General features: G+C 46.5%; 1 protein-coding gene across 2 annotated transcripts in view; it reads left to right on the forward strand.

The window, feature by feature from the left end:
* The window catches only part of LOC101399006 (F-box/WD repeat-containing protein 12-like), a 28,186-nt gene extending 20,786 nt beyond the window's left edge, over positions 1-7,400 (forward strand). For both annotated transcript variants that reach the window (XM_004442737.2, XM_087444796.1), the window contains 5 exons: positions 690-848; positions 2,039-2,249; positions 3,322-3,500; positions 3,582-3,709; positions 6,849-7,400. In XM_004442737.2, coding sequence (XP_004442794.1) covers positions 690-848; positions 2,039-2,249; positions 3,322-3,500; positions 3,582-3,709; positions 6,849-6,957 — 786 coding nt within the window. In that variant the 3' untranslated portion in view covers positions 6,958-7,400. The remainder of the gene's footprint in view (positions 1-689; positions 849-2,038; positions 2,250-3,321; positions 3,501-3,581; positions 3,710-6,848) is intronic.
* The last annotated feature ends 12,932 nt before the right edge of the window (positions 7,401-20,332 follow it).

Consider the following 20,332-nt stretch of genomic DNA (forward strand, 5'->3'; position numbering starts at 1 on the left):
AAATCCCAGTATGTGCTTATTTGATCTCTTAGGAGGAGCTGAGGGAGTGAGTGGGGCAGAAGCCACACTTGAAGAGAGAATGGCAGACATTTTTCCTAAATAGACTAAGGACATTAATCCGTGGAATGAGTGAGGCCTACAAACCCCAAGCAGGATAAATAAAAATAAATCTGAGGGGCCGGCCTGGTGGCACAGTGGTTAAGTTCGTGCACTCTGCTTCGGCAGCCCAGGGTTCACAGGTTCAGACCCAGATGCTCACCTACACACCACTCATCAAGCCATGCTGTGGCGACATCCCGTATAAAGTAGAGGAAGATGGGCTCAGATGTTAGCTCAGGGCCAATCTTCCTCAGCAAAAAGAGGAGGGTTGGCAACAGATGTTAGCTCAGGGCCAGTCTTCCTCACACACACACAAAAATAAATAAAAATAAATAAATACAAACAAATCTGAAGTATGGACCCATCAGCGTGAACTGAGTTGACTGGATACTGAGAAACATCGACTCAGTAATAGCCAGAGGAAGTAAACTGGCTTCAGTGTCCAACTGCTGAACAGCAACCATTGAAACTGCAAGACGACAGAATGATATCTTAAGAGAAGTAACAGAGATTCTATAACAGAAAAAGTATCCTTCAAGAGTGAAGGTGAAAACCGGTGGCGCGGTGCTCACCCGGCCCTCCCTCTGCAGGCGGCCTGTGCCGACGGGGCACTCTACGCGCTGGCAGTGCCCCGGCTGGAGCTGCTCTCCAGAGTGAGCGTGTTCCCCAGCAGCCCCACCAGTCTCCTCCGCTCGCCCGGCTGCCAGTGGGTGTTCGCGTCGAGCCGGAACTCAGACCTGGGCCCCAAGGTCAGTGGCGGGCTGTGTCCCTTTCCCCAGGGCCTGGCAGTGTGTGCGCGGGCTGGCGGCTTCTGTGCCCCAGGCTTGTGGGATGTGTCTGGGAGGGCGGGTCCTCGTGCAGGACCACATGATGAGGAGTCGTCGGGGGCTGTTCACAGCAGCAACGGCCTTCTCAGGGCCACCGGCTGAGTTGGCGGCGGTGCTGGTCTCTGTCCTCAGAGCCTCCGCGCTTTCCATGCTGCCGTATTGCCCGCGGGCTGGAAGGGGTCAGCTCTCTGGCTGGAGAGCGCAGAGTTCAGTTTTGAAAGGGTTTGGGGCCTCAGGGACATCCTGATGGCAAAGCTCCTGGGACATTTGGTGGCCTGAGAACAGAGCTTCAGTGAGAGCGAGGGTGAGAGAGTGTCCAGGTCAGGCACGGCGGAGATGCTGACAGCATGGGGGCAGCATCCGTTACCTGGAGAAGGCACGAGAGAGGCAGCGTGCTGGCTGTGCCTCTGCTGTGTGCCGGCCTGTGTGAGTGGGTGCCTCTGCCGGTGCCCCCAGCACCCCAGAGCCGGGGGGAGTACCAGTGATCTGTGGGCTCAGAGACGGCCAGCCTGAGTGCCGGGGCCTGAACTGGAAGATCAGATCAGATGGCTGGGGAGGGTCGGAGAAGTGCCGGGCCTGGTGGACGAGGAAGGGCAGAGGAAGCGGCAGAGCAGGACAGAAAGCGCAGTGCTGGGACCTGGTGGCTGTGGAGGCCAGTGGTTGGGGAGGACAGCCAGAGGTGCGAGGCCATGAGACCAGTGGGCTGCAGCCACCGGAACCTTCCGACAGAGCAGTCCCAGGGACTGAGAGGGGGCGTCTGGAGCCAGGCTGCAGGGAGACGGGAGAGGAACACAGAGGGAGACACTGGAGGCAGAAGCGCGACGGTGCGTACGCGGCTCAGAAACAGGAAAGCGCTGACTGTTTCATCCATCACACCTCACTCGCTGGGCCGGTGCGCCAAGACGTCTCCAGGGGGCCAGACGCGGGCTGGCATTGCTCTCGCTCTCCTAGTCAGTGCAGTCTGGAAAGGAGGGTCCACGAGAGGCACGGCCGCCCCGTGAGACCCAGTAAGGTCGCTGTGGGTGTGGGTCTAGGGAGGGGTTTCAGAGGGCTCCTGGGCTGGAGAAGTCCCTCCCTCCCCGGCGGGCGATGAGACCTCACGGTGTCCCCAGGTGTTCCACACTCGCTCCTTGCTATGTCCGTCGGACGACGAGCCTCCCGTCTCCACCACTCTCCCTGTCTGGCTGACTGCCAGAGCCTGCTGGGCCCCCGGCGAGGCCGCCCGGCTGATGGTGATGCACAGAAACGACGGTGGCGTGCAGCTGGGGATCACCACCTATGAGCTAGGGGCCAAGAAGTCCAGGGATGGAGTGGACATCCTGGGTAAGGGTCCCGGCGTCGACTGACACCACCGCTGCACTGTGACGCTTCAAGTGCAGGGTCCTCATGTTTCCTTTGGGGGCACCTTTTCTGTCCTCTCGGTGGATACAGGGGCCCAGCAAACGTTCTGTTGTTTGTGATTGTGGGCTTGGTGAGCGGTGGAGTGCTTGCTGCATGTCAGGCCCTCCGTGTGGCCTTGAGGTTCGGACATTAACTACTGTCCACTCAGTCTCCCCTCTCCTAACTGGTCTTCCTGCTTCCGTTCATCCCTGCCTCTCTTTTCACGACTATGTCAGAGGCACTGTTCTCAGCATTGAGTGCACACAAAGGTGAGTAAAGGCCACAACTATCTCTTCCCCAAGGAGCTCCTAGTCCAGGAGGAAAATAAGACCCACAGCCCTATCCTTTGCTGCCTCCCAAACCCCACATTACTCTGACAGGCCTTCCCTATGGTCCTTAGCATTTTTTCTTTTGTATTATGTTCATTTGTTTTCATATCATCATTTGACTGTAAATTTTACTCTGAACTTCCTGGCAGCCGAGGAAAAAAGGGAAACAGGATGTGTAATATAATCCCTTGTCTGGTATGAGAAAGCACATGAACTCTTCAAAAGAGGTAATTTTTTTTTTCCTGGTGCTAAACTCCATAAGGAAATGGTCAAATGATTTTTTTTTTTTTTTTACAAGGAATGCTATACAGTATAAAAGACAGTATATCTTTGACAGTAGTTTTTAGCTGATGTCATAGTTCTCATGTGGCCATTTCTTACATCACCCTGTCATAGATGGGGAAGGGTAGCAGGCAGGGGTACTGCATGCCCAATACCGTCACTTGCACGTGCGTATTGCCTTGAATCTGTACAGCCCCCTGTAAGAAAGCCTTCATAATCAGGATTTCAGAGCCAAGGAGCGGGAGGTCGAGGGGAGTGAGTGCACGGGGTAGGGTTGACTTCGGGTGTAACTGCCAAGTCGTGGCTCTGCTCAGTGTACCACATGGTCATAGGCAAGGCACGTCTGGTCCAGACCCCCAGCTGCTATTGGGAGTTGACGATCTGTGTGCTTTTATTTCAAATAGTACAGCAGGTGGCAAGTTTCCTCCTGCCGGACACCATGATGCCCCCTCACCTCATGAAGGGCCACGGCTCGCAGGTGATCCTGCTGGTGTCGGGGTCGGAGCTGGTGCTCTTCACCATACACGGCCTGCAGCTGGCAGCCTTTCAGGACCACCAGCGGCCCATCACGTCCGTGTGGGTGGTGAGTGGGCGCCCACCTGCCTGCATCGCGCTCCCTGCCTTCGGAGCCACCTCCCCGCCTCACTCGGCTTTTCATTTCAAGGACCAGAGCCGAGTTGTCACCTCTTCCTTCGACCTCTCCTTGCGGGTCTACGTGTGGAGTAAGGAAGATAAATTCCCCGTCCTCAAGAGCTGCTATCACTTGCTTGGGGGGTCCCACAGATGGGCCAGGTAATTGCTTCTGGTTTCCTTCACTTTGCCTGTGAAATGGCCCCAGCTAGTCTCCCAGCAGTGCCTTTCGAGGATGCCACTGGAGAGGCTGGGACTGGGAGCAGGGCTGTCAGCCCAGCCTGCTCCTCCCTCTCTGGGGACGCAGGACAAGTCCCTGCTCTGATTCTGTTTCCTCCTCTGTTAAAAAAAAGATGCTGTGCATCGTCCACCCTCTCCTCTAAGGACAAAACCACCGCTCAGCTGGCCTCACCCACGTTTCCCAGATGAAACAGCTCAGAGACGTGGATGTTTTGCCCGAAGTCCCACAGGGACGCATGGTGAAGCCCGGGTTGGGTCCCTGATGTGACCCTGCAGCCCGGCTCCCACCCTCCCTCCGGAACCCGCACAATCCCGCATCCATTTTCCAAACCAAGGGGGTGATGGGAGTCGGAGGGGCGGGATTGTGAAAGTCCGAGAGAGTGTGATTTTGCACTTTGTGTCTTAATATTAGTATTTTGGAGTCACTTCTGTTTTTTCTTGCCAGAGTAAGTTCTACGAAGAGGAAGGGCTTCCACAGGTTTTGTATTCCTGCTGGGTTACTCATGGTGAGATGAGACCTCAGCAGTTACTTGTCATGAGCCGTGGGGTACATTCAGCCTCCAGTGACAAACATCTTAGATCTTAAATGAAAAAATACAGTGCCCCAAACCAAATATTTTAGAAATTAGGGATTTCTGTAACAAACCTATCTAGCTTCTGAATTTTCAATCAGTAGTCATTTGAAGATAATTATTAAAGCACACTCCTAATTAACACAAGAAAATCTTTGTTCTTCTTAGTAAATAAGCTCAACTTTCTAATGAGATAATTAGGTAGAGAATCAACTGACATATTACGAGAACTGGCCTGTATGTAACCCTCTCTCTCAACTCTCTGAGCAAAGTGTAACGGCCACCTTGATGCTCTTTCTGCGTCCTGAAGAGCGTTTGCCTCCACAGCGTCTTCCCTGAGATTCCTCTTTAAATACGTTTAGGGTTTGGGACCTGGGCTGGATCAGCATGTGTGAGCCAGGACGTCCCGTGTCCACATGGCGATCGGTGACCCCTGATGCGTTCACACCCTCGTCCCCTGTGCTTGGAGGGGCTTGCTCCTGACTGTCCCCCTAGACCACTCGTGACTTGTCAGTCATGGTTCTCCCTCCAGCGACAGGAAAACCTTCCTCTTCTGAGGGAGACACAGGTGCCAGCACTCATTCTTGTTGCCTCTGTCAGAGGCTGAACAGAGAGTGCCGGGCCTCCCAGGCCGCCCTGCGGGGCATGTGCCACCGTGCTGGCCTCAAAATGCACTCTCTTTTTTCCTTTTTGATGTGTCTTCAAAGAATTCTCTACATCATTACTTAATGGTGAGAACATCCTTTCACTGAGATAACACTGTTCTCAGCTTAGCAAGCAGTTAGAAACCTCTTTTTCACGTGTGTTTTTAAACACCGCGCTACGTGCGTTACAGAATGGTAGACACATCCATTTACTGAAGTGACGCCGTTCTCCCCATGACGGTTAAAGCACGCTGAAAAATACCTTCTCAAAAGTGTGCTTTAATCAGGACCCCAGAATGGATCATGACCCTGAAGTATGCCCCTTTTCCAAGTCACAGCAGATTCCTCCAGAAATCCTTAGTTGGGTGGTAGTTTCTCTGTGGGAGCTTCGTCCGGCTGTCATAAACCCAGCAGTCCTGCTTCACGCGGTTGTTCCCTGTCAGTTTTTATTGGGCAGCCATGGACTGCATTTCCTCTCTTTTCTGGCACCTTTTGAGTGCCGCAAGAGAGAACACGTAGTTTCTAGGAGCTTTTCAGTTTCCTAAAACGTTATCATCTGTGAATACATATTCTGAGTCTCTAAAGAAAACAAGTGTGTGAAACATAAATTTACCAGCAACCTAGCAGCATACCCCTAGGTATCTACCCAAGAGAAATAAAACAAAGACTTGTATGTGAATGTTCTAAGCAGCTTTATTCAACTTACCCAAACAGTGCATATATCCATCAGCTGGTAAATGGACAAATCCAAGTGGTCCATCCACACAGGGGAGTATTACTCAGCCAGAAAAAGAAACCAGATATGTAAGACCATGTATTGTGTGATTCCATTTACACGACACACCCAGAAAAGGCAAGTCTGTAGGAACAGAAGGTGACCTGGTGGCTGTCCGGGGCTGGGAGCGGGATGGGGATTTACTGCGTGTGGGCACAGCAGATCTTTCTGGAGTGATGGAAATCTAAGACTGGATTGTGGTGATGGTTGCAGAGCTCTGCAAATTTATTAAAAATCAATTGAATAAAAAAGACTGAGAGGAATTCTCCAAAGACAAAAAGACAGTAGATGCTAGTTCCACCCTCTTGGCTGACTGTCCGTGTCAGGGAGCGGCCACTGCCCTGCTCCTGCCCAGCCGCCACGTAGACCAGCCAGTGCCGCTGTCTTCTGAAAGTCTGGAAACTGCCGCGTTCCACTCTTGATACTGATGTCTAAGTTGAGTACAGCTTCAGTTGCTACTGAAACGCAGGAGGTCAGCATGGAAGTTACTGTAAGCTGAGAGGTGATTCACGAAAGGCAAAGCAGCGGAACTTGAGCAATTGGTGGCCAAAAACTGGGCTTCTAGCGGAGACTCGAGAAGTCTCTTCTCCACTGTTTTTATTTTGTTTTATTGATCTGGTTCTCTACACAGCTGCCCTTGTCTCCCTCATGACTCAGAGCAGCACTTGTGTGTCTAGGCAAAGAACGTCACGGAAAGCGACGGCCCCATTAGTCCCTGCGTCTGTATGTCCTTCAGTGGGGCTGGTCGGAGATGGATGGGCTAATTCTAAGTTCTGGGGAAATGCCTGTGACCTGCCCAGATTGGATTAGGTACCCCTCCTGTATCAGGAGAAGTTTCTAGAATATCTGGAATCATTGTGAATCAGGCAGCTACGATCAAGAGGGTCCCAAACTGATATTCCTACTCCAGAAGGTGATGGTACTTGCTAGTTGTTACAAGTGAACGTAGGTCCTCGAGTCAGAGCCCAGCGTCAACACGGACGGGTGGACTGGGAGGGGAGGGTCCGGAGGCCGTGCTCTGTCTTCGTGGAAGGCTTCGCTGCTTAAACGTGTGTCCCTTCCCTTCGCAGTGGATTCACCCACGTGGAAAGCGACAGTATGAGCATCGTAGGCGTGGAGGCCAGAAGCATCGGAACGAGTATCCTGAGGTCCTATTACTTCCAAGTGCAGCGTGGCTGAGGTGACTGCACCGAGGGAAGATAATCTCACCTTGGTGAAGAGCTTGTTACACACAAGGACTAAAATGATCATTTTACCAACACTGGGAAAGGAATTAGTAATTCTCAGATGCCTGCTGTGGGCCAGACACTGCTGTGTGACTTGACTTAAATCCTCACGACAGGCAGTGAAGTGGGTGTGACTGTCTCCGTTTTTCAGACAGTGGACATGAAATATAACAGGAGAGCAGGTAACCATTGTTAGCCAACGCCCAGCTGCCCAGCGTGCTTCCCCGGGGTCTTCAGATCGTGGGTGAGGAGAGGAGTGGGTGTGGGAAAGCCCACGTGTAAAGTGCTGGGGTTGTAACAGTTCTTGTCCAAATGTGTAAGGAAGGAAATCTTTTTTATCTTCCTGTTCTGTGTTACGTGCTTTAGACACGTGTTAATAAATCGTTCTTGCTGTTGCGTGGGTGAGTTTTGTGGGGCCACGGTGCGTAACTGTAGGGGTCTGTTTTATGTTTTGTGCAAGTGGCGCCCCTGGGCTGGTCCACATGGAAGCCTGGCTGGCTTAGTGGGCGTGTCCTTAGGGTTCTGGACTGCCAGCAACAGGACAGCAAGCTGGCCGACTGACACCAGAGAGGACTTTACTGGACGGAAACAGAGTGGCCCCCCGGGTCAGTGGGGAGGCTGGAGAAACAGGCTGGGAACCCGGGGAGCCGGGTGGCAGCAACGGCTGGGGCTGCCCCAGCGAGGTCAGGCTCGGCCTGTCCCCGTCCCCAGCTCTGCTGCTGCGTCTCCGTCCCCTGGGCTCTGCCGTAGTGCTGCCACTGCCCTGTCACTCGACAGGCATCACTGCCACCACCTGAAAGCCTCCCTGCTGCCCCTGCCAGGTGTGCTTCTTCAACCCTCGGACTGCCAGGGGGCTGTGTGATCTGCGGACGAGGCCGCGCGCCCGCACCGTAAGGCCGGGACGGGGGGTTGGCCCCTTCGCTTCAGTAGTAGGTGCTCCCAGCACAGTGAAAACTCCTTCCAAGATGGGAAGGAAAAATCCCTCAGAAAATAGCAAATAAGGGTGAAAGCTGTCTGCTGCACTGTGCTCCTTTGCTGCCCGGTACCAGGTGTCCCCTGTTGCCTGTGTTTGCACTTGAACAGCAGTGCTTTTCCTAACACGGCACCTGTCTGCTGCATGGAGAAGGCCAGGTGTGGGCATCTCCCCAGAAGGAGGAGGTCCAAGGCCTTTTCTGTTTTGATCTCAGATAAGGTTTGTTTGGGGATGAGTTCAGGTTTAGAGACAAGCTGCAAAGACAGCACGGAGGACCCATCTCCCCGTTGCCCAGCCTCCCCGAACGTTCACCCCGCGCATAACTGTGCAGTTGAAAACCCGAGCTCCCTGTGAGCTGGCGGAGCTGGCTTTGGGTCAGAGCTCTTGTTCTAGTTGTCACAGTTCTCGTGATGTTCCGAGTGGTGAAGACAAGCAGGGCCCCCGCGTCCTGTACTGGGCAGTGCGGGGAGGGAAAGCAGACGAGGGAAATAGCTGAAATGAATACACACGATGGCAGGAAGACAGAGAGCTGTTATGTTCAGAAGACGAAGGACAAATGTGGGTGAGGTGAGACACAGGTGTTTTTCCTGAAGACACAGGGACAGGGTGCGGGGTGTTGGCAGGAGACAAGATCAGATAAAGGAGTGTTGGCTGTGTGGGTCCAGCTGAGAGGCTTGGACACATGGTGACCAGGAGAGCAGTTCGGGTCACTCCTTAGGGGAAGGCAGCTAATCGTGCAGGCACTGCGTCCTCACTGCAGTGCTAGGGTGGTGTTCCGTCTGGTACGGTGGCCCCACCCAAGGACACATGCGGTTCCGGGGGCCCCTGCTCTGGGGGTGCGGGAAGGCGGTGAGGGAGCCTTTCCAGGAGCACAGGAAGCTCTGGGAGCTCTTGTGAGTCCCGCTGAAGGTGTGTGCTGTGTCTGGCAGGGGGGCTCTTAACAGAAGAGCACGGTCTGGGGGGTGGAGCCAGGGCCCCGGGAAGAAGCACTTAGAAAGTATGCCACACTCTCGAGGCCTCCAAATCCAAGGTCTGACAGCATCTTTCACAGCAGGCAGCGGGCACTCTGTAGCCGGGGAAGCTTGAGGACCTCAGCAGCCCCTCTTGAGTCCTACAGAAGCTTGCAGATCTGGGAGCCTTCCTCACATCCTTCCATTAACTCCTGATATAGCCAGAGGTATTCTGAATTACACACAAATAGATGGAAAATGTTGAAGAAAACTTCCCTAGTACTTGGCCACAAGTGAAGTCTTAGCAAATTCCAAAATATTAATTGCTGACCATTGTTCAGTAATTCCTTTTAAAAGAGAGTCCCCCCAAATACACACACACTCTTGAAGCACTTCTGAATAATTGATGAGTTAAATAGAAAATCTAAAGAGAAATTATAAAATCTGGTAATAGGAATAGAAGATAATTTTCTTCACTGAATAAAGGGAATCTAAAAGACCCAGCAAACATGCTTAATGATGAATCATTGGCAACATTTCCACTGACGCTGGAATCAAGGTAAGGGTGATATCTACCACCATAGTCAAGTATTTCCTTGGAGGGGCTATTAATGTAATGCTTTTTTAAAATAAAATTGAATTCTGAAAAGGTGATAAAGAGGTATATTTACCATAATTCTAAACAGTACTATCTCCTTTAGAAACCTGAGAAAATCATTAGAATTAGCAAGCAAAATTCAGTATGATTAGTGTACAGGTTATCTACATATTGAAAACAAGGTACTAACAATTAGAAAATATGATAGGAAAAGTATCCCATTCATAATAACGCCAGAAACTATAATATCTTAGAATAATCTTTTTTAAAAAAAACCTTTATGGAGGAAAGAAACAATGCTTTTCTAAAGAATAAGGAGATATTCCATGTTCATGGATAGAAGAATTACTGTTTTAAAGAGCCCACAAATTGAAAGCAATACCAATACAATTGCTACAATTTTTAAAATAGAATGTAAAAAGTGATATAAGATGTATATGGAGCTAGGAAGGTACAAGAGTAGCCAAGAAATCTTGCAGAAACAAAAGGGTGGAGGATGGGCGAGACCTGCCTGTGAGATATGAAGATGAAATTGAACTTCAGTCACTGAGACAGAGTGGTGTCAGTGCATGAACAGACAGACAGGAGAGAAGACCAAAAAACAGACTCGTGTGTGTTTGGAAATTAGGTAAACAACCTAGGTGACATTTCAAGTCAGAGTGGAAAATAATGCTTCACTAAGTGATCGTGGAAGAAAATCAGATTCCTTCCTCATACCAGGCACAAAAATAAATTTCTTATGTGTAAAGGTTCTAAACAAAAAAATTTTAAATTATAGGAAGAAAATTTTAAAAGGCGAGGCCTTGAGCCAGCCCTGATGACCTAGCGGTTAAAGTTCACTGTTCTCCTCTTCGGCAGCCCAGGTTGTGTTCCCAGGTGCGGACCCATACTACTCGTCTGTCGGTAGCCATGCTGTGGTGGTGGCTCACATAGAAGAACTAGAAAGATTTACAGCTAGAATATACAACTATGTACTGGGGCTTTGGGGAGAAAATAAAAGAGAGAGAGAGAGAGGAAGATTGGTGACAGATATTAGCTCAGCACAAATCCTTAAAAAAAAAAAAAAGGGAGGCCTTTAAAGCAAGATTGAATAATACAAAAGCAAAACCCATAACAAAGTAGTTGGTCTATATCCAAATTTGAATCTTTTGTACAAGTGAGACTGTAACCAAAATTAAAAGACTTGCCATTGACAGCAACCCAAAAATGAGCTAACAGGAAATGCAATTTACAGAAGAAGAAACCAAACCAAATGCTAAAGTATAGGATAAAATGCTCAAAATCATTAGTAATCACAGCAAAACAATAATGCCATATCACTTCCCACTATCAGGCTGGCAAATAAAAGGGGGGAGATACAGAAAACTGGATGATGCCAAGTGTTGCAGGCATAATGGGGATACAGGACCCTGAGGATGGCAGCTGCCTCCAACCTGCTCATAGTCTGAAGGTCTTTGGCCAATCCAAGGCATATTCCAGAAGTGCCAACCCACCTAGTGCAGGTCAGGGTAACTGTTTCTCAGCTCCCCACATGCCGCCTCGTCTCCTGTTCTGGTCAACACCATGCTGCCTTCTCCATATTCCCTGTGATTGGCAGGAGGGGCGGTTGACATCCAAACCTCCCGTACTCTGCGAGTGTAGTTCTTGGGTCCTTGCTCAGTGTGGGACCGACTACCATGCACCTCCAGGTGGCATCATCCAGCACCTAGGTGACTGACAGCCTGATTATGGCCTGCAGGGTGTGCCTCAATCAGCTCGAAAAGTGTGGGCAGCCTGGTGCAGATGGGGTGCCAGCCACAGGAGAGAGGGAAGTGGTGGAGGGAATTGGAGAAGGTGTACAAGTTTTGTGTCCCAACTCAGTCCACGCTTTGTACCCCTCACATCCTCCCATTAGATACAACTCTCCTGGTGCATTATGAGGTCTCCTGTCCCCCAGACGCCTCCATTGAGAATGAAGGCATCCTCGTTCTCTACAAGTCTGCTGAGTCCCCAAGTTGGTGACCAGTTCTCACTTGGAAGCCTATGGCAAGAGTGTTAGGGAAACGAGACAGAGTCCCCTCTATTGGATTCCCTTGGGCAGTCTGGGTTGTTACCGTGCCTGGTGGGGTGACCAAGACCTTCATCGCCCCTAGGGTGTCAGCCCCCAGTTGTGGTGGTTTCCCTTGCCCACTGAAAGTCACTGCTGGGGACAACAGTTTAGAGATACCCCAGTCACGTGCCTGGGGTCCAGACACACCCCACTCCACCTCTGTTAGGTGCTGTCAGTCCTGGTCCCTGATGTCTGCCGGTTATAAACCCAGTCAGCATGGTCACTCTTTCCTTTGCTTGTTGGCCACTGACAAAGAACAAAGAGTCGTCTGGTGGTCATCACAGCCTCCACTTGCTGTGCCCCCGGAAGAATTGTCTCCACTCCTACCTCCAGGAACAGGAACTGTAATCACCGAAAGCCCACGGCTACATGAATGGGAAACAAAGAATGTGCCGGTGGGTTGCTGGGTGTAATATAAGAGGGGCCACTCCTACACCTGTTGGCTCTCAGACCCGTGTTTTCTAGCTAAAGTGGCACCATCGGTCCTTGGCCATCGGGTCAGAGTATACACCACATCCTGGGTCAGAAGATTGTATCCAGACCTCATCAAGTGTTGTCCCCCCAGCCAGCACCTTAGCTGAGCCGTGGGTAGGCCACCCCACCACTGCATCAGGCCTGTCACTTCTGGATGATGGAGACTGACAAGATCAATGCATTCCATACACATGAGCTCACTGTCACACCTCCTTTGGTGTAAAACGGGTCGTTTTCTCTGAGGCAGATTGTGTGGCATATCATGGGTGAGGCGTTCTGCAAGTCTTTGGGTGATGGTGCTAACAGAACCATGGGCAGGGGTCATAAGGACAAAAGACTGCCCCGTGCCAAGTCGATAGCTCAGCATCAGGCTGCTGCCGACTGGACAGGCCTTCAGCTATGGCAGAAACTGAGTCAGTCTTCACAGAGGAACCCTCGTCTTTGGGCCCATGCAGAGCTGTGATCCCTGACACTCTGTTCGTGGGCCTTTGCACAAGGACTGGGCTAGTGAGAAGAGTCTGCCTGGCAGCCAGAGGATGGTCATCCTGTTCCTGATTATTGAGAGTCTTCTCTGTGGTGCATGGTCTCGGGTGAGCTTTCAGGAAAGATACGAAGATCTGTATACCCAGATCTCTGCCCACTCGCATACCCCTTCCTCATACCTCCAGTTTTGATCCTTCTGGGCCCATGACCAGCAAAGCCATTCGCCACCACCAAACGTCAGCATATATCTGGACCTCCAACCACTTTTCTTTCTGTTGAATGGATGACTGAGCCACTCTCAGCTTGGCCCATTTGAAGGACTTCCTTTCACACTGCCTTTCAGGGACATCCCCAAATGGAGCTGCAGTGAGGCAGCAGGGCAGCAGCAGGCCATTTTCAGCAAACACCCACATAATGAGCCAACCTAGTTGTGATTCGCACCCAAGTCCTTTCCTGTTAGTTGTAAGAACCCCCCACGAGACGTGGGTGCTGGCTGAGGGGGAGGCAGCAGAGGCAGGCGATGTGGGAGTCTGGGTCACCTTTTCCTGTAATTTACTTGGGCCTTATGGTCCCACTTAAACCCAATCCCAAATGGACCACTGCACGATAGATCGCTGCTGTGCATACCAAATCTTGTGATTCTGGATCAGATCGCATCCAGCTCATGAACAGTCGTCCCTTGTGTCCTGTGGTGGGGAGATTTGTCGCCACCAGGGCATAGGAGGTGCTCTTCAAATGACTGGTCCTCTTCTGTGGAAGGCACAGATTTATTCCAGAATCACACTGGTCTGCTGTGTCTTCTCTATTGGAGCTTTCCAGGTTCCAAACAGCATCCTTACTTCCCGTAGATATCTCCAGCGCCGTCTGACCTGCTGGGTTACATGACCAAGAAGGAAGGCAGCTTGTATCACAGCTGGGATCTGTTATCGAGCCCTGTCCTACTCTGGGCCTCTGAGAGTTTGGCAGCCATTGGGGTTACCCAATAAATGAATCAGAGGATTCCCAAGTTTGGTACTTGTTTCCTCAAAATAAAAATTCCAAAGAGACCCACCAAGGGCTCTTCTGTTATTTTTGTTTTAGTGGTGAGATATGTGAGGTGCAGCACCTTGTCTTTCACCTGAGAAGAAACCGCAGCCTCCCCAGTGCATGGTTCCCCTGGCAAACGGCCACGGGTCCCCCTGAGAAAGGACCAGAGGAATATCAACTGCGTATATCGGTTATGGAGTTACAGGAACTTTACTTAAGGGGACTGACCTTCCTTTCAATCAATGTGCCCTGGGTCTGTAAATTTAGAGCTGGGAACTGGCTGTGGGGTCTTAATTTTCCACTGAGGTGGAAGACGTCTAATTCACTGATTCTGTTTGTATAAGTGAACTAGCACCCATATTGCCTCTCCATTTATATCACCCTAGGAACTGTATCAACCACCACCTCAGATCCCGCAGGTCAAACTGCCTCGATTGCCACTCCAACCCCGCTGGCTGGGACGGCTTCAGGTAATGATCCTGAATCAAAGGTGAGTGCCTCTTGTCAGTAAACGATCTCCTCTCCAGTCTTAAATCCTACCTGCCTTCATCTAACGCCAAGATCCACTTTCACACACACTCCCCAGGTCCTATTATTAGGCGGGTCCTATAATTGTTTTGCTATGTAGGCATTTCTTCCCAAAGCAGGCTTTGTATTTCTCTGTCCAGGCTCTGCTGGTACCTGACTCTTGATATCAGGCTCGAGGCAATGAGGCATAGGGGCACGTCCTGAGAAGAACAAACATCGTCATTCAAGGCATCCACATCGGGCAACTCCCCTGGTAATGTGGAAGGGGCTGTTTCTGCCATCAGAAAGGGCTCAGGGAAATTCGGGGGGGGAGGGGTCAATATTCTCAGACTGTCCACTCAAATATCCCAATCCCGAATCTTAGGGTCTTCCTCTTCCCATACCTGGGCCTGATTTGTACATAAGGGACCCTCCGAGGCTGTGCAGTTGGTCTTCTTTGCAGCTCTGTCACTTTCATAATCAGATCCTGGGCCAGATTTTCAGCGGTCTGCCCTGTGGCAGCAGAAGATAAGGTTCTCTGGCTTTCAGAGAATACCTTAAGTTGGAGGATGGCTATCATTTACATTTTGTAAAATGACACGGTATTGTATGTATTTCATCCAAGTACTAGAGGGGAAATTAATCTCAGATGGGTCATTGACCAAGAGAGGGAAAGAAGCAGGAGTCATAAAGAATCTCAGAAGGTTTCCTTCCCAATATGGACATCACACCTGCCACTACAGAATACATTTTCTTCGCAAGTACACAGAGCACATTTACAAAAAGTGAAATATACAGGGAAATAAATCAAGGCTCAATAAATTTTAAAGAAGTAAAGTATGTTAATTCAAAGTATGTTCTCTGACCACAATGAAATTATTTTAGAAATAAATGACAAAAATATAATCAGAAATTTTCATATGTTTTGAAATTAAAAAGTATACTACGAAATAACCACATGTCAAAGAATACATTGAAAAAGAAATTTGATAATTTTTTAACTAAATGATGCATAAATATTATGAATCAAAACCTGCAGAATGCAGCTAAATTACTGTTAGGTGAAACACTATAGCCTTAAATGCCTATATTGAGGAAAAAGGGGCTGAAAATTGTTGAGCCTCCATCCATCTTAAAAGGTTAGAGAAAAGAACAGGAAAATAAATTTAAAATTGAAATGAAATAATAAAAACAATAAGTTCATAGAATAGGAAAAATATTTAATAAAAAGGAACACAAGGGTTAAAGTCTGGCTCTTGACAAGACTAATAAAATGGACAACTCCCTAGGAAGACAAATGAACATAAAAAAAGAGAGAGCACAAAAGCCAACAGTGGGAATGTGAAAGAGGACGTTACTAAGAAGGAAAGCAGAGGATGTTATGACTAATTATAAACCAATAAATTCTTAATTTGGATGAACTGGATAAATTCCTAGAAAAGGATTACCCACCAGAAGGAACAGAAAAACTAAACAGTCCTGTATTCATTCAAAATAGAATTGAACAGAGTTGAAAGTTTCCCTAAAAATTAACAGAGAAGATAGATGGATGGCAAACAAGCACATGAAAAATATTCACAATTGGGGCCTGCTTGGAAGCCATTTTGCTCTCCCCAGAAAGCCTCACTATGTGAGTAATAAGTCTTCTCTTGGTGTGTAGGTGGCATCATCAGTCTTGATGTCCAAACAAAACTTGGCAAATATGCCTCTGCAGGATGGCCGCCATATCCATGCAAAGGCTTGTGCATAAATGTTCATAGAAATTAGGAACAGCCCAAAATGTTCATGAACTGGTGAGTGGAAAAACAAAATTGTGGTTTATCTACACAGTGGAATATTACTCAGCAATAAAAAGGAACAAAATCCTGGTACATGCAAAAGCATGGATGAATCACAGAAGTGTTACGCTAAGTGAAAGAAGCCAGTCACAAAGACTACATACTGTATGATTCCACTACTGGCACATTCTTGAAAATGCAAAACTACAGCAACAGAAACCAAAAAAGTGGTTTCCTGGGTCTGGGGGTAACGAGAGGGGATTGAACACAAACGTGCATGGGGGGACTTGGGGGTTGATGGAAATATGGTGGTGGTATATGACTGTATACATTTGTCAAAACCCACTGAACTGTACACTTATAAAGAGTAAATTTACTGCATATAAATTATACCTCAATAAACCTGACTTAAAAAACAAGTTTTCCCCAAAAGAAAACTCTAGACTTCAATGATGAGTTCTGCTAAATATTTACTGAAAAAGTAATTCCAAATCTTATACAATTTCCAGAGACTAGAAGTAAGTGAACTCTCCCCAAAATTTTATAAGGCTAGCATAAATTGATACTAAAACCTGACAGATATTAAAAGAAAAGAAAATTACTGGTCAGTGTCAATTATGAACATAGGTGCAAAATTACAAAGTAGAATATCAGTTAAACAAATCCAGTAATATATTTTTAAAATAGACAATATAGCATAGTCAAGATAGGTTAATCCTAGGAATGTAAGGTTGGTTTAATATTAGAAAATCTATCCATGTAATTCACCACATTAAAAGATTAAAGGATAAAAATCATATAATCACCTCAAAAGATGCAGAAAAATTAACTAGAATTCACTATCCATTTATGTTGATTAAAAAATCTTAGCAAACAAGGAATAAAGGGTAACTGTTATACTGAGAAATGCGTCTATAGACAAGCTACCACAAAGCATCCTTACTGGTGCAACATCAAAATCTTTCTTTTTATAATCAGGAACAAAACCCACTATGACTTCTGCTGTTTAACATTTTTATTGGAGAACTGAGCCTGAACAATAAGGTATATAAAAATAAATTAAATATATAATGATTGGAAAGGATGAAACAACAGTCTGTCCTTTTTGGAAATAAGATGATAATGTATGTAGAAAATCCTAAATAATCTTCAGATAAACAATTAGCACTGATAAGATATTTTAGCAACTTTACTGGATACAAAATGAACAAATTAAAATCTGTGTTTCTACATATCAGCAATTTACAAAGTGAAATAAGATATTAATTACAATGGAATAAAAAAGTTCAAAGTACCTAGGGATAAAAGTAACAAAATGTGTGCACACCCTTTTCAGGTAAAATTATAAATCTTTAATTGTATCTATTAAAGAAAACCCAAATAAATGGAGACTATCATGTTCCTGGATTGGAAGACTCAGTGGTAAAGATACGTCATTATACTCGTTCAGTGAATATAGTTCATTGAGCTATATTTATTCAATGCAAACTCAACACATTTTTTAATGGAACTTGACAATATGATTCTGAAATTTATATAGAAATGCAAAGGGCTAAGAACAGGTAAGGCATAGTCAAAAAATGAAATTAAGGTGTGATATCAATACTTATAAAGAAAATTAATTAAGAGTGTAGTATTGGTGATGAGATGAGAAAGAGAAAGAGAGAGCTCAAGGTAAAAGGTTTCTATCAAGAAACAGACCCATGAATATATGGACATGATAGTACAGGGAAGTGGCACTGAAGAACAATGGGAGGAAAGGACTTTTTTTTTTTTAAATAAATAGTGCTGGGATAATTGGAAACTGGAAATCCTTCCCTCATCCCACATGCAAGTATCAGTTCCATGACATGTGCAGAGTAAACTATAAAACATTTAGAAGAGTGAGTACATAGGATAATAGTTTTTTACTCTGTGGTATGTTAGGATTGCTTAAATAAATCCTTAAAGAACTACCCAATAAGGAACAGATTTATAATTTAACTACATTAAAATTTAAAAGTTCCGTACATTAAAAGCACCATTTAAAAACTGAAAAGATAAAGCAGTGTGAGAAAACATCTGCAACAGATGTAAACAACAAAGGATTAAAATGTAGGATATATATGTATATCATTTCTAAATTTAAAAATATATTTAAAACTCTCTTGAATGAGAAAAGTCAGGCAAAGAATAGAAATTAGGTGGTGCTTCATAAATAAAAATGGCCAAATATATATACAAAAATTTACTTAAAATCATTATTAGTCAAGGAAGTGCACATCAAACCATGGTGAGATACCACCCTACACCCTCAGATTGGCAAAAACTTTTAAAAGCTTGAGAGTTACAAGTGTGGTGGGGATATGTCACAACAGGAACTCATTCAGCACTGGAGGTCATGCATATTAATTAGTCTGTCCCTTTGGAAAATAGTTTGTTATTACATGGTAATGTTGGAGATATTCATGTCACCACTACTAGGAATAAATATCTTTGAGAAGCTCTTGCACATGTGAACCATGACCTATGAACAATATTGTTCATAAAAGTGTGGTGTGGTTGAGAAACAACCCAAGTATTCATAGATAGTGGAATGGATAAATATGCTGTGGCAGAGCCATACAACAGGAATAAGAAACAAGCTAGAGCTACGGCAAGAATGACGGATCTTACAGAAGGTTGAACAAAAGAAGTAAGACATAAAAGAATAAATCTAGTATGATTCCATTTATACCCAAAGCAACATAGCAAAGCCTTTGCACATTGAACTGATATTGTGCAGAACTACATCAGTTAAAAGACAGAGAGTGCCAGCATAGATCAAAAAACAAGACCCAACTATATATTGTCTACAGGAAACCACTTTAAATATAAAGACACATATAGATTAAAAGTAAAGAGATGAAGAAAGCTATCCATGATAACAGTAATCCAAAAAAAGCAGGAGTAGCTGTATTAATTTTAGAGCCAACTTCAGAGCAAAGCAAATGATCAGGGATAAAGAGAGACATTACATAATGAGAACAGGATCAATTCTACAAGAAGACATGAGAATTCTTAATGTGTATGTGCCTAACAACTGAGCATCAAAATATGAGGCAAAAACTGATAGTACTGCAAGGAAATAAATAGATAAATCAACTATTATACTTGGCAATCTCAACAGCTTTCTGTCAGAAATGGACAGATCCAGCAGGCAAAAAATCAGTAAGGACATAATAAAACTCAACAGCACCATCGATCAACTGGATACAATTGACATTTATAGATGACTTCATCCAACAAAAGCCAAACACACCTTCTTCTGAAGCTCAGGGTTCCTCAATAAGATGAACAGCTGAGTTCTCATCAGAAACCACGGAGGCCAGAAGGCAGTGGGAGGACATATACAAAGTACTGAGAGGAAAAAAAACCTGTCAATGAAGTATTCTATGTCTAACAAAACTATCCTTCAAAAATGAAGGAAAAAATAGCGTATTTTGAGCAAAACAAAAACTTAAAGAATTCTTTGGTAGCAGACCTGCCTTACAAGAAATAGTAAAGGGGTGACCTCAGCAAAAGTGTCAGAGTACCTAGTTCCAAGGCCCCATCACTGTATAGAAACATTAAAAACCTGAGCAAAAATTGTAAGAATCAACATAGCCAGAATTATTGAAAACAGAGGTTTACAACAATGAAGAAAATGCTGACTAAGAAAAAGTCAACTTTAAAATGGTAGGAGAGCATTGCAGCATTTTTACTTGTTCTTGACATACTCCCCTCCTCAGCTTGGCAGCAGTCTTGAAGAAGGCAGCCTGCATTCCCAGGGTGGGACCCTGGTCCCTTGTTCTAGAGGGAGCAGAGAAGACCTTATTTGCAAAGAATTGTGTTTGTCTGCTTTGACCTGTCTCAGGGGCTACCTGGTGGACTGATAGAAGGTGCCTGTCTGTTTCACCTAAATTGGAATTCTCTCAGGCCAGAAAATTAGCTACACAGAGGGCATTCCTCAAAAACATTGTAAAGCAAATGAACAACCTACTGCAACCTAGGGCAAAAGATTACAGTTGAGGCAAATAATAAACATGCTAAAAGCCAGGAAGAAAAGTTAGGGAGTTTCTTTGAGAAATTGGGGCATTCAGAAGTGCCTGTGTGTACTGGGTAATTTAGAAGGACATGCATATAACCTGGGCATGACACATGCTCAGAAAAGACCTGGGAAGACTCTGAGCTGATCGCTAGTGGCTGATCCCTAGTCTCAGTGCAAATAGGAAGTGAAGGTAAAGGCAGAGTTGTAAATGACCTGGCTACGCAATAAAGGAGTACCCAAACACAGAATCAATCCGCAAACACTGGGAGAGGTTTTTGTTTTTGTTTTCCTTAGCTATTAGTGACCTTCTAGAGTCTTAGGAGCTTTTCAATGCCCCTGTGAACATCTCATTCCCCAGTTTTTCCTCTTATACTATTTGGCTAGTCTGTTGTTTGCCCCAAC

This window comes from Ceratotherium simum, chromosome 20 (genome assembly GCF_057802395.1).
Source record: "Ceratotherium simum simum isolate JZ-2026a chromosome 20, ASM5780239v1, whole genome shotgun sequence".
NCBI lineage: Eukaryota > Metazoa > Chordata > Mammalia > Perissodactyla > Rhinocerotidae > Ceratotherium > Ceratotherium simum.